This window comes from Mugil cephalus, chromosome 4 (genome assembly GCF_022458985.1).
Source record: "Mugil cephalus isolate CIBA_MC_2020 chromosome 4, CIBA_Mcephalus_1.1, whole genome shotgun sequence".
NCBI classification, from domain to species: domain Eukaryota; kingdom Metazoa; phylum Chordata; class Actinopteri; order Mugiliformes; family Mugilidae; genus Mugil; species Mugil cephalus.
In genome coordinates, this window is record NC_061773.1 from 19,696,122 (window position 1) to 19,710,557 (window position 14,436).

At 42.5% G+C, this 14,436-nt stretch overlaps 1 protein-coding gene across 3 annotated transcripts in view; it reads right to left on the bottom strand.

Annotated features, from left to right (window-relative positions):
* Positions 1-295: 295 nt before the first annotated feature.
* Positions 296-14,436, bottom strand: part of tafa4b (TAFA chemokine like family member 4b) — a 39,692-nt gene continuing 25,551 nt past the window's right edge. For 2 of the 3 annotated variants that reach the window (XM_047581974.1, XM_047581973.1), the window contains 2 exons: positions 3,541-3,665; positions 296-1,421 (listed from right to left, as the gene is read on the bottom strand). In XM_047581974.1, the coding sequence (XP_047437930.1) occupies positions 1,410-1,421; positions 3,541-3,665 (137 nt within the window). In that variant the 3' untranslated portion in view covers positions 296-1,409. Of the gene's footprint in view, positions 1,422-1,492; positions 2,302-3,540; positions 3,666-14,436 lie in introns of those variants that run through there. The other variant, XM_047581975.1, reaches the window with a different exon arrangement.

The window sequence follows — 14,436 nt, forward strand, 5'->3', positions numbered from 1 at the left end:
TAGAAAATAGCGAGGGAGAGGCACAACAGAGGGAAAGATTCAAAGAAAAGGGGAGTGAGAGGGAGAGGAGTCAGAGGGAGAATGGACAGAGATAATGGAGAGACGTGTGATGGTTGTTTGGGGCTCGACGCCATTGTACTCATTGCAGTAATGATCGAGGCCTGTAGAGAAAAAAGAAGCATGTTTGCAAAGGGTTGAACTACCATTATCTGCGGCAATTATCACAGTAGATCTCAGTGAAGCGCTGACGTGAAGTGGAATTCTGGAGACAATCAATGGGCAACATGCGCACAGAAACACATCTCTTAATAGAGATTGATACAGTTTGTTTGTATTTACAGTGCTTTGTAAAGACGACGGAGAAAGAGACATAGCCGATAAAGAGAAATAACAACATAAAGACAACTAGTCCTCCTTGTTTGAATATTTATGGGCCTCCTTTTAACAGTTAACATAAGAGAGGTCACAGACGGAATATGTTAGATAGATATGTTAGATATAGAACTTTGAAGGCCGAGGTTGGAAATATCTCTGGGCAATAAAATGTGGCAGATGAATCACACTATACTGGTTCATGTTGTAAAAAGCAGCATGTAAGCGAAAGCCCAGCAGTCTGAGCCATTTTTAATGAATAACTACTCAGAATTAGTGGGCGTGGGATATACATATTTATCTACTTCAAGTGTCAGACATTTTACAAAATGCTCACCTTCAATTTTCATGTGACATCCACAGCAAAACATGGGAGATATCTAGAAAAACAAAACATTCCCAAACGGTTTTCAACTAGTGCAAATATCTTACATGAATTTTTAATATGTTTTTATGATCCTACTGCATTTCCTAATTAGAACTGCAAAATGACTCCCGCAAAACAGTCTTCGTGGTACTGACTTGACCCACAAGAGCAATTTGATGCTAATTTGCTATCTGCTAGTTATGAGCTGCTATCAGTTTCATTCCACCCAAATATCCTCTCCGCTGTCTGCAGTAGCTTCCACACTGGCCTGGACCGCGGCCAGCAGCGCTCGCTGCACAGCTTCTGGTTCACACTCGTCCACAAATACTTTGTTGAAATATATACTTTGAAATGCTTTATCAGTGTTTGTGGTCAATCCACACTGTCCTTTATTGGAAAATAAGGGTCCATTTGTTGTACAGATATACCCTGATTGTAGTCCATTGGTCTCAATAACCAGCATAGCATGTATGCTGCAAGTGGGGCTCCACGTGGCCAAGCGTACACGGTTGATGATGAGTGCTTTTTATCCAATTGTCTTTTGATGGATCTCCCGACAGTGGTTCTTTCTTTCATATTTGTCCCCATCGTACAGTAAATATATGTGAGTCATCCGTCTTTTTTCCGCACGGAAAGTTTCAGGTTTCCTCGTGGCTCGGTGGCTTTCTTGCTATCGGGTGACCTAAAAAAAGCAACAATACGAGAGAGATAAGAGAAGAGAATCAGTTTAACAGAGACACGCAATTACACAGAGTGACTCTGTGTCCCGCGTCTTCGCAGAATGAATGTTTCCATTTGAAAGACACAATCGCAGGTCAGGGGACCGATATTTAAAATCAAACTGTTTCCTTTCCGGTTCTGACTGTGTGTCTCATTCGCTGGACTGAAAACGTGTGTTCGCAGTCTAGCAGCGATCTGGCTGATTTCAGGGACCAACTGTCACAACTGCTAAAGCTGGATTTCACATGTCTTGGAGCTGTAATGGTTTGTTTACCCTCAGGCAGTAAGTTGACGGCACATAATTAGAGATGTAAAGAACTTGTTTTCCATCAGCAAATGTAATGAATAGATATGCTCATATATCAAAAAAACTGTAGTGCTCCTGCTCCACTCCTGCATGCGTACTGTAAATGCCTGACCGTGTCATTAGAGGAACTGATCACGGGGGAGAACATTATGTGGTATCTTTTCCTTGCTTAACAGCATTCTGATGACTTGGTCAGCCAATCTATGCATCTCTCTACAGCCTACGCTGTGTGGGAGTGAAAGAAAGATGGACAGACACAGATCATCGTGGTGAATAAGATGCTGAGGTGGTGAAAGCAGGTCATGGGTAAAAAGAGACCCAGTAGAAAAAAAGAGTGGTACAGAGAAAAGAAAAAGAGCTCGTCCGTGTGAGCAGTTGCCAGGGAATCGATGTCGCATCGCAACTATCCTCAATGACATCTGCCACCAAGTCTCCAAGTAACTGCTCCGCGGTCCCAAAGCACCTTGCAAATGCACAATTAATGTCCGCCGATGCAGTCAGCCACTGGCTCCACATTCCTCCCTCAGCCGATAGGCTAGTCAGACGGAGGGGGAGAGACAAAAACAGGGAGAAAGGGGGAGATGAAGAAGAAGAAGAAGAGAGATGGCAACATGCGAGAGAATGAGGATAATTGCACCTATCGGTCCCAGAGTTGGTGTTAGGCCCAGGGTCATTAATTCCACTGCCTGTGTCTGAGACCAGCAGTGCCTCGGTTCCTTATTCTACCCCACTCACCAATTTAATTATGACTCTTAATTGTAAAGCCTCTGTGGAAGGCCCCTGCCATAATGCATTCTAATGAATGCGACAGATGTTGTGCAGTTATGCCTTCTCTGGAGCAATTACTCGTACGGCGCCTGCGCGCCTCTTTCCCGTCCAACTGTTTCTCTTTTCATATTTCACCTGTAAATAAACCGCACCTGCTCGATCCCACGTCACGCACCCCGGCGCATACGTACTCGCGCCCGACCCCCCCGGTCGTAAGTCCCGCAAATTAACTTTCACACTTCAACGGCTTACAAAGGGCCATGAAGGGCCCTCATCTAAATCAATTTATCTTATCTGAACCTGAGCGTCACTTTACATGATATCACACAATGGCGGTTTGGGGTTGCGGAGTGAAGTACAGAGGTCTAGTGTTTTCTCCCTCAGCCCACCCACCATCCCCCCACCTACACCCCCCATCCTCCACCCTTTGCCTATAGAGATACAGCAACATAAGCCTCACAAATGATACTCAGCTAGGGGCTTGCTTGTTGATTAGCTCTGAGTTTTCACTGTAATTTTTATCAATGTTTGAAGTTAGTGATTAAATTAGACTAACTCTTCTGTATTGTAATCTTTTAAAGTCAGTCAACCTTTGTTTACAAGATTATCTTTAATTTTATTGGCATTCCCTTCTGAGACCTTAACACAGCTACATTCAGTTTGGAAAAAAGACGAGTTATCAAGTTTTCAACTGAACCGAAGATCGGGGTCAGTTTTATGTGCATCAAATGTTATCAAGCTGGAAGACACTAAGTAGCTGAATACATTCATTAATCCTTTGCGAACACTTCACATCTGATTTATTGATGTGACCACTGATAACTTTACTTTGTGTCGCATCATAAGAAGATATCAACTCACTAGATATGTTTAAGTGACAGTGTACAAGCACTAATGCAGAGGCAACTAATTCAAGGAAAAGATCTGCATATGAGGTGACATGTTTCCATATACTGAGAGGTAGACACTGGAGAGAAACACGCACACAGAGACAGGTGCTTCTTACCTTGGTGGTTTTGACTTTGTTGCCAGTGCTGCAGGACCAGCCGGTCAGATCGGGAAGGACCTTACATTCCTCTCCGTCCATGCATGGCTGCATTTGGCACCACCACTTCTGGGCTACAATGGAAGCTGTTGGAGCAGCGAGGCGAGAAAAATAGAGACAAGAGGTTACCGACTGGGTTGTGTGATATGCTGAAGATCAAAAGGCTAAAATATGGCAGCATTCACGAAACGCACATCACCACCACTATGCAGTCACATCTGTCAGTGGGAAATACATCAGACAATAAGGCACTATTTGTCATTATTTGCTCTATATCTGCAACCAGCAGATTATTAATTTCACACAACCAGCGACACACAGTATTTGTATGGTGTAAACAGCGCGGGCGCTGTCCATGGTGCTGGTTCTGCTGACTGGACAAGAGTACAATCAGCACCACGGACAGCGCACGAGGCAAACACTGTGGCTCTGCATAAAACTCCTTACAGCGTCTCTGTGAAGTCTGTAAGTGTCTGTAATCTTATTCCTGTCATTTTCTTGGTAGCTGAAATGTATAGAAGTTATCTTGTTTTTGTTTTGTTTTTATTTTGTTTTTCATTTTAATTCGATTAACGTAATCCCCCCACCAAGGCATTTTAAAGCCTCTGCGGAGCGAGCGGGTAAGTCTGGCACCCACAAGAGAGAAAATGAAAATAGAAGGAGCAGGAGAAATATGACACGAGGCTTCACTGTCAAACCCAAGCAGCAATAAAAAATAATAGAGAGGGAGAGAGATGACCTTCCTATAATGATGTTGATGTTCATTTGTGCACATGATTGCATTCGTGCTAATTGTGTTGGTGGAATTCTCTTCCTGTAACTCAAATGAACTGATCATCGTCCCGCTTCTCTTTGGTTTCTCGTAAAATCACAGTGTGGCACATCGAGACAATGATATTATACCTATTGCACAATGCAGAGAGAAATGGGATCATGATAATGAAAACCATCTACTTCAGGTTTCGGAGACAAGACACTTGTTTATGATCTGTTATATGATCATAAACATATTATATATATAATATATATTAAAATAGTTCAACTTGAATTATATGACCACAGTGTGAGACACCAAAATCCTGAGACAAAATGAATAGACTATTACAAATTATAGAATTGTTTTAGCAATCATCAAAAGTGAAAAGCTGAATATCAGGCAATGTGAGTATTAGTTCAACTTTTACTTTCACGACTGCATTCACTGGAGCTGCATGTGTTCTGTGTCAAATCTGATAGCTCATCCTATCCCAGCGTGGTCCGGCAACGTCCAAATAGCTTTGCACAAAGCAAGTAAGGCTCGGTTTTTCTTCAAGTGTTGGTGAGGTCATGTGAGTCTGGAGGATACGCCACGACAGACAGGCTCTGCGTGGTCTTCTTTGGTCATCTAGTAGTTCCTGCAGAGCTTTGATGTGTATTTGGGCTCATTATCCTGCTGCATTAAGAATCCTTCTCCAAACCAAATCAAAGTTTCACTGTGGGTTTAATACAGCACAGCATTATTCTCTCTACTGTTCAGCTCCTCACACACACCCTTCCTGTTACTGACACAAATCTCACAAACCTGGATTGTTTAGCAAATGCTGTTGGACTTCTTCACGTCATCCACACTGAAATGTTGGTACGTCTTAGCCCACTGTGGGCACGAAGCAGCCTTCTTTTGACAGGACTTTTGCTGATTGGAATCATGTGGTTATTATTTATTAAACTGTGTATATGTGATGTGAAGTTGTCTGTATCTGTCCATAAAATAAGTTTAATTGTATAAATCCTCTGGCAGTGTGGTCACTTTTGGTCCGTCTGATCATAAAAGCTACTTTCGGTTTCAAATGATCATGTGAGTGACCTCTGAGTCTTTCACTTAGGTCCAAGGACAGGTTTCCTATTATCACAACGCTACCATGAGCAGTGTTCTGCTGGAAACTTGAGACACAGTGTCATTTTTAATAAGTGATTATGTCAATTTATACAAACAAGCCTTATAAGTCCAACAAATCAACCATGTGTGAAAAGATTGCTACATCAGTGAAGGGAAAATTGATCTTTTGTACAAAGGAGAACCAATGTCTGGAATAGTGCAGTTTTTCTTTTTCAGTTTAAATGTCTGAATAACTTTTTAAATATTTCCTCAAGGCTCCGTGTGTCTAGTTATTTCAAGGTTTGACATATAGGACAGTGTTTTGCACTTTTTTTTGTATCCTAAAAATGTGTTAGCAAACAGATAAAAAAAAAAGGCCCTGATGTGTAGTTAATCTCGTGTTGCAAAGCCAACGTTTTCTCATGTCTTAGCAGCTGACACTCAAATCTTCGAGATCATCTGACCCACTGTCTAGACGGTAGACAGCTTGATGACTGAAAATAACTCAATTCCCTCTCTCCTAACTCATCATCCATTCATCCTCCGGTCTCAAGGGTGGATGCGTGGAGGGATAAAAGAGTGCACCCACTCCCCAAACTTTATTAAGTTGCTGTACTGATGACGTTTAGGAGGAAATTTTGATCTCTGGTGACTACTGTCTCCAGCAAAGGAAGGAGACCCGGTGGTGCTGTCAGGTAAATGGGCTTTCAGCTGCATAATGCAAAGGAACACAGACAAATCCTCTCAAGCATCATGTAAGAAGGAAACATTGTGACTAAGAGAAAGACAGAGAGAGAGAGCGAAAGGAGGAAGGTCACTCTAAATAATAGGTGTTCGTCATGAAAACATCTTCGCGGTGAGGAAATGAGCAGCGAGGAGAGCGCAGAGAGGGAAGGCTGGGACCGAAAGAGGCCCCGCGTGGATGACTGCTGGCTCTAGCAGTGTGGGCGTGCTAGACCGCCGGGTCTAGCAGTGAAAGGAGCAGATTAAACAAAAAGAACACAGGAAAGTAGAGTGACAAATTGAGACAGAGTGGAAATAGGCGAGAAGAAGAAAGCCAACTCCAAGTTGCCACAAATAAACTCTCACAGCTATCACGGGGCGTGATGTTGAACACACTGTTATGATGCATGAGCACAGTGGCTGTAAGTGGTTCAAAAAACCAATGGCTGTGTAATGCCTGTTAATGCGGTCATTATAGTGTTGTCGACAGTGCCTTCCACTGCTGGAGTGTTATACAGAGCTAATAGGCATGGCGTCTGAATGCTATTACGGAGTTAGCATTCCCTGCACCTTATCTCACGCTATTACCAGAGCCCGGGCGCGACACACAAGAACCTGCCTGTCAAGTCAGAAAATTGACAAGGGCTGGTACATGGGATGTGATGTCATGGGTAATTCAGAAGTTGGACAGCGTTGGGAGAGACAGGTCTCAGCAGGTTAATGATTCCAGATTACACGTGTATCGTGTTCCTGTGTTCATTCGGATATCATCATTTCTGGGATCATATTTTCTTGATAAAAGTGTATGTGTAAAGGCTAGGCAGTGGCTACGGTATGGACAAAGCCTCTTTTCACTCTATTTCCACTCTACACAAACATATTGAATTGTACTTTAAAGGAGTAGAATCACTAAAACTCAACAAAGTTTAACGAGCAAATGAATCACTGCTAAGTTCTTGACCTCGAAAGACATATATTCTGCACGAAAAGGTCAAAAATAGTTTTCAGTGAATCTTGGTTTTATCTATATTGCCAAAAGTATTTGCTCAACCTGCCTTTACATGCATATGAATTCAAGTGACATCCCATTCTTAATCCATAGGGTTTAATATTATGCTGACCCACCCTTTGCAGCTATAACAGCTTCAGCTCTTCTGAGAAGACTTTCCAGAAGGTTTAAGAGTGGGTTTATGGGAATTTCTGACAGATTCTTCCAGAAGCTCATTAGTGAGGTCAGACAAGGAGAAGGTCTGGCTCGCAGTCTTGTACTTCATCCCAAAGGTGTTCCATTGGATTGTGGTCAGGACTGAGGTCAGGCCAGTCAAGTTCTTCCACACTAAACTCACTCATCCATGTCTTTATAGGCCTTGTTTCGTGTACTGGTACGCATTCATGTCATTCATTTCAAGTTCCTTTCATTGGAACTAAGGGGCCGAGCCCGGCTCCTGAAAAACAACCCCATACCATAATCTGTCCTGCACCAAATTTCACACTTGGATCAATGCAGTCAGATAAGTACCAGTCTCCTGGCAACAGCCAAACCCAGATTGCTCCGTCAGATTGCCAGATGGAGAAGTGTGATTGGTCACTCCAGAGAATGCGTCTCCACTGCTCTTGAGTTCAGTGGCGGCGTGTTTTACACCACTGCATTCGACACTTTACATTGCACTTGGCTTGGATCCAGCTGCCGGGCCATGCAAACCCATTCCATGAAGCTTTCTACACGCCAGAGCTAATCCGAAGGCCACATGAAGTTTGGAGGCAGGTCTGTAGCGACTGACTCAGCAGAAAGTTGGTGACCTCTGTGCACTATGCGCCTCAGCGTGATCTTGCTCTGTGATTTTACGTGACCTGCAACTTCCTGGCTGACTTGCTGTCATTCCCACTCTCTTTCACTGACAGTTGACTGCGGAATATTTAGTAGCGAGGAAATTTCACGACTGAATTCGTTGCACAGGTGGCACCCTATCACAGTACCACGGTGGAATTAACTCCTGAGAGCGACATATTCTTTGATAAATGTTTGTAGAAGCAGCCTGCAGCCCTACGTGCTTCATTTTAGACACCTGTGACCATGGAAGTGATCAGAACACCAGAAATCAGTTATTTCGATGGGTGAGCAAATACCTTTGGCAATATAGTGTACCTCACAACCAAAAAAACAACACATAAGGCTTTAAATTGATTGTTTACCCCTCTGGTTCTTAGTCATGCCCTGTTGCAGCCTTCAAACAGGGTTGTGTTTATTGTGTTCATGAGATACGTCTATATGAATGTGCTTTTCTTGTGGATTTCTTTTTTTTCCCAATGTTTTTAAAATGCACCAGTGACACATGCATGTTCTGTTATTATCATTATTATGATATAATCAGGAAGTGATCAAAGCACTAGCAACACTGTGGAGCAGCCCCTGAGATGCAGTGACAGTAAATAATTTGACCCCGCACAGGGGAGTAACGCACCAAAAAATACCAAAAGTCAAAGAAGCAGCAGAAACTAAGGAGCAGATGTTTCAGGAGCTGGTGTTTCATTCAACTTCAAACCCCTGCCAGATGGTTCACTCAACAAGAACAAAGTTATTTGCATTTACTTTATGATTTGGGCAAGAAGCTTAGTGAGCAGCTGAGAACTGAGTAATACACACTTGGTAAATGGTAAATGTTCTTGCTTGTTCTATAGCACCTTTCTACCCACTGGTACTCAAAGCGCTTTTACAGTAACAGGTGCATCTACCCATTCACTCACACAAGCACACACACATTAATTTCTACTGGGGGCAACTGGGGGTTCAGTGTCTTGCTCGCGTGATATCACTTTCAGGTACATTTGGATGTGATATATATATATATTTTAAAAAAAGTGTTAAAGTGTGAAAAGAAAAAAAAGTGGTGTGATTAATTTGCACTGATGTGCATTGGCTGTATTAATCCTAATTAAAGTTTTGAATGTATTGAAAGTCATATATATATATATATATACAGTATATATATACATACATACATATATATATATATATACATATATATATACATATATATATATGTACATATATATATATACATCATCTGGAAGGCAGATGATGTTACCTACACTTTGTCTTCACTTACATTATGCACAGGATGAACGAGGACAACGAAACTTGAAACATATGGGCTCGGTTGCTTTTAAAAGGATTGTGCTAATTTGACATTTTCACTTGATCTGTGCCACCCTTCCTGTAACAATTTCGCGATAAAATTCAACAAGTAAAAGTGAAAATGAATCAAGCTCTCAGAATAGAAAGGAGGCCCGCAACATCCAGGAAAAAGGCGTATAGCACATGGATTACATCGCAGTCTACCTACACTAATTGCATCAGTCTCATTAAAAGTCCACATTTAAATGCACGAAAGGTGTCTGTGCTAATTGAAAAAGGTTTACAGCTCAGGCATTCATTTCATCATAGTTACTCTCAGCTCATTACAACAGGGTCTGCAGTCAAAATGGCACCCTTTTAAGTTCTTTCCCGCAAACTTTCTGCACGAGATCAGCTGAGGGCAAACGTCTAGACAGTTCTTTGCTTAAGGTGCAGGTGATTAGGCAACACCAGGGACTGAGGCTATGTTATTCCCCAGGTTCCCACCTCGTCTCAGGGGTTCTCTAAATAAGGTCTGTAGAGGTTTCACGCCACAAGGCTGCCTACAGCTCCGTCTCTCCTCCCGCTGATCACAACATGTCAATCTAGCACGCGCCGGATGAATGTCACTCAGCATTATGTGGCTACGGCGTCTCATTTTTTGGGGAGTGCGAGCGAGCATGTCTGCTGTACGAGCACTCATCCCGACACAGCTGCCTCTCCTCAGCTCTGCCTGTGCTGCCGCCCGCGCTGTCGTTGCAATGTTTGTGACATCAAGTGGACAAAATTGAAATTGCAGGTTCCGGCGCTAAACAGAAAACTCTATGCATCATTTCTTATACGCAGCACATTGTTTCCTGCCAATTAACACTTTGAGAAAGCATGTGGTTTTCCACCTCTGCAGGCCTTTAACAAGCGCTTCTCGGAAAACCAGGCCCCCTCTACGCAAAAATTGCAAATATGCCAGAAGTACATACCATAGCTGTATGTATGTGGATGTATGTATTTGCTATTTATATTCTATCTCACATTATACATATTCTCAGATAAGTTCTTCTTAGGACACACTTTAGTTTCCTTTCTTCAACCAACAGTGTCTTATGCAATAAAAGTTGAAAAAGTCACCAGCTTCAAAGGGATGTCTTTAACCTCTACAGCAGGGGTCTTCAACGTTTTTCAGGTCAAGGACCCCCAAACTGACGGAGAGATTAGGTGGGGACCCCCTACCTACTACATGTGTTCTATATTAAACTCGGTCTAGTGCTATTTATGAATATACATCTCATCCCATCTTCTACTTAAATCTGCTTAATCCTCACTAGGGTCGCAGGGGTTTGCTGGAGCCTATCCCAGCTGGCATCGGGCGAGAGGCGGGGTACACCCTGGACAGGTCTCCAGCCTCTCGCAGATCTAACACAGAGACAAACAACCATTCGCACTCACACCCACACGTGGGGTCAATTTAGGGTCACCAATTAGCCTAACGAGCATGTCTTTGGAGGGTGGGAGGAAACCGGAGAGAACCCACAGGAAACACAGGGAGAACATGCAAACTCCACCCAGAAAGGCCCATGCTGGACTCGAACCTGGACCTTCTCGCTTGGGGGCTTATGAATATACATTATTATTATTTTGCATTCAATATTAAGCTATCCCTTATCCCTTTACTAAAATATGTTTGGTTCATGTTAATGTGTGTTACCTACTGTTGCACATGTTTGAAATAAAAAAATTGTATATGAATCTGTGTATTATTTGAATAGCTTAATACTGAATGCAAAATGATAATAATAATAATGTATATTCATAAATAGCACTAGTCTAGTTTAATATAGAACACATATAGTAGGTAGGGGGTCCCTACTTAATCTCTCCATTAGTTTGGGGGTCCTTGCTATATGTGAACTCAGGCATGTGCCTGAGTGTTTCCCCATTAATACTTTACAAAGGCACCACCTGAACTCGCTCAGCGGAGTATAAACTGCAACAAGGAGTTTTACTTTGTGCCAGCGTGTGTGTGTGTGTGTGTGTGTGTGTGTGTCCAGGTACCTGTGCATTTGGTATGTGTGCGTAATTCCCTAGATGCATTTGTGTGTTGTTTGTGTGTACGCGTATGCAGTCCCCACTGTGCAGTAAGTGTAAGGCATAAAACACAATCACAAGCAGTCCCATGCCCTTGCTCCCGGGTCATTACTATTTAAAGGGAATGCGATGCACCTTCACACACAAGCACGCACATACATAGAAAGGTAGGGGATGGACCGAGAGGTTCGAATACCCTCAGGCTTTATAAGAGCTCCACTCAGCAATGCCGGAGCGCGGACGCGGTCGGAGAGGAGCATCCATCTCTTTCTGCAATGATTTACTAACGCACTGTGTCCCTGTTGCCCCAGCTCAAGCGTCCACGCCAGCACAAGCAGGTACGCATGACGAGCAAACAGTGGCGGAAAACGCACTGGAAAAACTGTCAGAAAAAAGATTATACGCGCCCAGCGGTTCCACACACACACTGTAATAGGCAAAATGACAAAAGCATGACGTGATGGGGGTAGATACTGCGGTAAACAACAGCAGGTCGATGTGTGCTGAGCACAAAAACTAAATCTTTTGGCCGAGTAATGAAACGCAGTTTGACTGTCACCACATCACACGCCAGACAAAATCCACTCATCAGGTCACTGTGCTCTTTGTTTCTCCACCTGAAAACACACTTTGATGGCAGAGGCTGTGTGGAAACATTAAATGTCTTTTTTTTCCTTCTCACTTTTACTGCTTTTCCATTTTTAACATAGTACATTACTCAGATGCAGGCTGCACTTACTAGCGACACGATGCTTAAATTAATTTAATGTCACATTCCTGAAGTGTTACAGTAAGTGGCTCTGTTTAACTCTGCAGGGATCAGCTACAACATTAAAATATTCTCTGTATGTTAATGTGTTATTCGACACTCTGTAAGTAGTCAAATCTCTAAATTAGCACCTTTCCATTTGATGACTTTAATCCCAATGTTGTACAAAATTAGTGAATGTTGGTGTCTGTATTATTAGGTTCATCTGACCATGATGATGGCTACATAAATAAAATTGCCATATAAATTACACTGTGCAGAGGCAGAGTAATCGTGGACCCTGCTTTCAGGATATGACTTTTATTCCCCCAAACCAGGCCCAGTATTTCTCGAATTGACCCTGTGAACTTGTGAGATTAATTTCAGTTGAGCCAACATTAAATTATAAAGTACATTCTGAATTCTTCCTCATATCTTGTCTTTTGATTCGCCTCTTGAGGTTTATTAAACAATACTAAGTCCTCCGAATGTCCAAATGGCCTCACCATACACTGCACAAAGTCTTTATTCTCACGCAACTTTCTGACAACTAATTCTGATATAAGATTTAAATAATTTTTTTTTAAAAAAATGAGGGACTACTGCGATAAATGGAGCTCACTTTAAAAAATGTGCTCCACCGTGCAGCAGCCAGTAATGGGACCTCTAACCGTTTACTCTTCTTTCAGCCTGCATCAATAATGTAACGCCATTTACACTATAGCTTTCCTACAAAGGGGTTTGTCTCTTTCCATCAGTGCTCAAGCCTGAAAAAAGGTGAGAGCAGCGAGCGCGGACGCGCGCACGCTTGTGTGTGTTTGTTGGGCGAGGTGAGATCTTTTGTAACTGTGAACTCAGGGGTCAGGCATGACTCATGAGATAAGTGCTGCTGAGCACTGGATTTGGAAGTGAGAGGAGGTGAGACTCTGAGGTGAGAGCTGAATAGCAAATTAGAAAACCTCATGACTGGTGCGAAAGCAGAGCTGTGCTGTTTGTGCGTGTGTGTGTGTACCTGTGTGTGTGTGGCTGTGTGCGTGTTTGCGGGGCCGAATGAGAAAAAAGTGATTAAGGCTCTCCAAAAGAATTCATCACTGAACAACTCTCCATCACACCGTCGGCCTGTTAGCGACTCATCAGCGGCATTTCTTTCTATTTAGCAAAATGCACCAGGTGTCTGAAGTGAACAAACAAAAGCAAGCCATTCCGAAAGGTGAGGAAAGTTCCACGTGATTCCTTATTTATCCCAGGTTTCATTACAAAGCCAATCATCTTTGCTATGGTTGCCTGATTTTATCATTATCAAGCAATGGTTCCCATCTAGGAACTCATCAAAGAGGTTAAAAAACAAATCTACTTTTTCATTGGGGGGAAAATAGTGTTGAAATGAACTGGCATGTTCGTTTGTGACTAAGCCATTTCAGTGGGACAAGCACCGTCTACTGGTCACATGCAGAAACAGCACCGCTGTGACTGGAGGCTGACAGACAGATGCTGTTGCGATCACTGAACGTGGAAGACGACTGGACGGTTTCAGTGAACGTGAGGGGCACAGAAAGTCAGATAAACTGTTAGATTTCTATTTGTCAACAGAATAAAATAATCAAGTACAGATGAGAGCGGTTTAAAAGGGAGCTCCAGATTTAAAAGTGCACTCATCACCTCTGTCTTAGTAACTAAACAGAAAAAGAATGTTTCTCTTTTTTTATTTTTATATTTATATTCATGTACAGTTTGAGTCAAGTTGAAGTCGATATGTGTGATTGTTCGCAACATGCTTTCCTCAAATCTTGCATTTTTATAGTATTTTCGAATTGATCTGAGTTGAATGGAAAAGGGAGGAAATGCAGCCAGCAAAAGACAATGGTTACGTACAAAAAGCACGATGCAAGTCAGGAATGACTGTTTTTACCAAATGCTTTTAGTGAGCTAAGTTTGTTTAATTCCTATCAACGCGTTATATAGATGCTCCTTTGTGCCCACTGCCATCAGACTGTCAGACTGAGCCCATATGTAGCATAGTTACACTGTCACTTCATTCACAACTGCTGTCACTTTGTGTACTGTACTTTGTGTACTGTACTTTTTGTTGCTTGTTGCCTATTGTCCTGTTTAATCTTATCTTAGTATAGCAACAGAAGTCAGCACACAGCCTGACAGAAAGAAGGAGGTGTCATCTGCCGTGTGTCTTTTCTTAATTACATCACTCATTTACTACATTTGAATAATGGTAAATAAACAAAAACTGTGAGTCTGACCTGGTGCCAAGTCCACTTCATGTCTGTGCACATGTCTCACATCAAAGTTTGTGTGGATTTATCACGTGCGAGTGTGGAC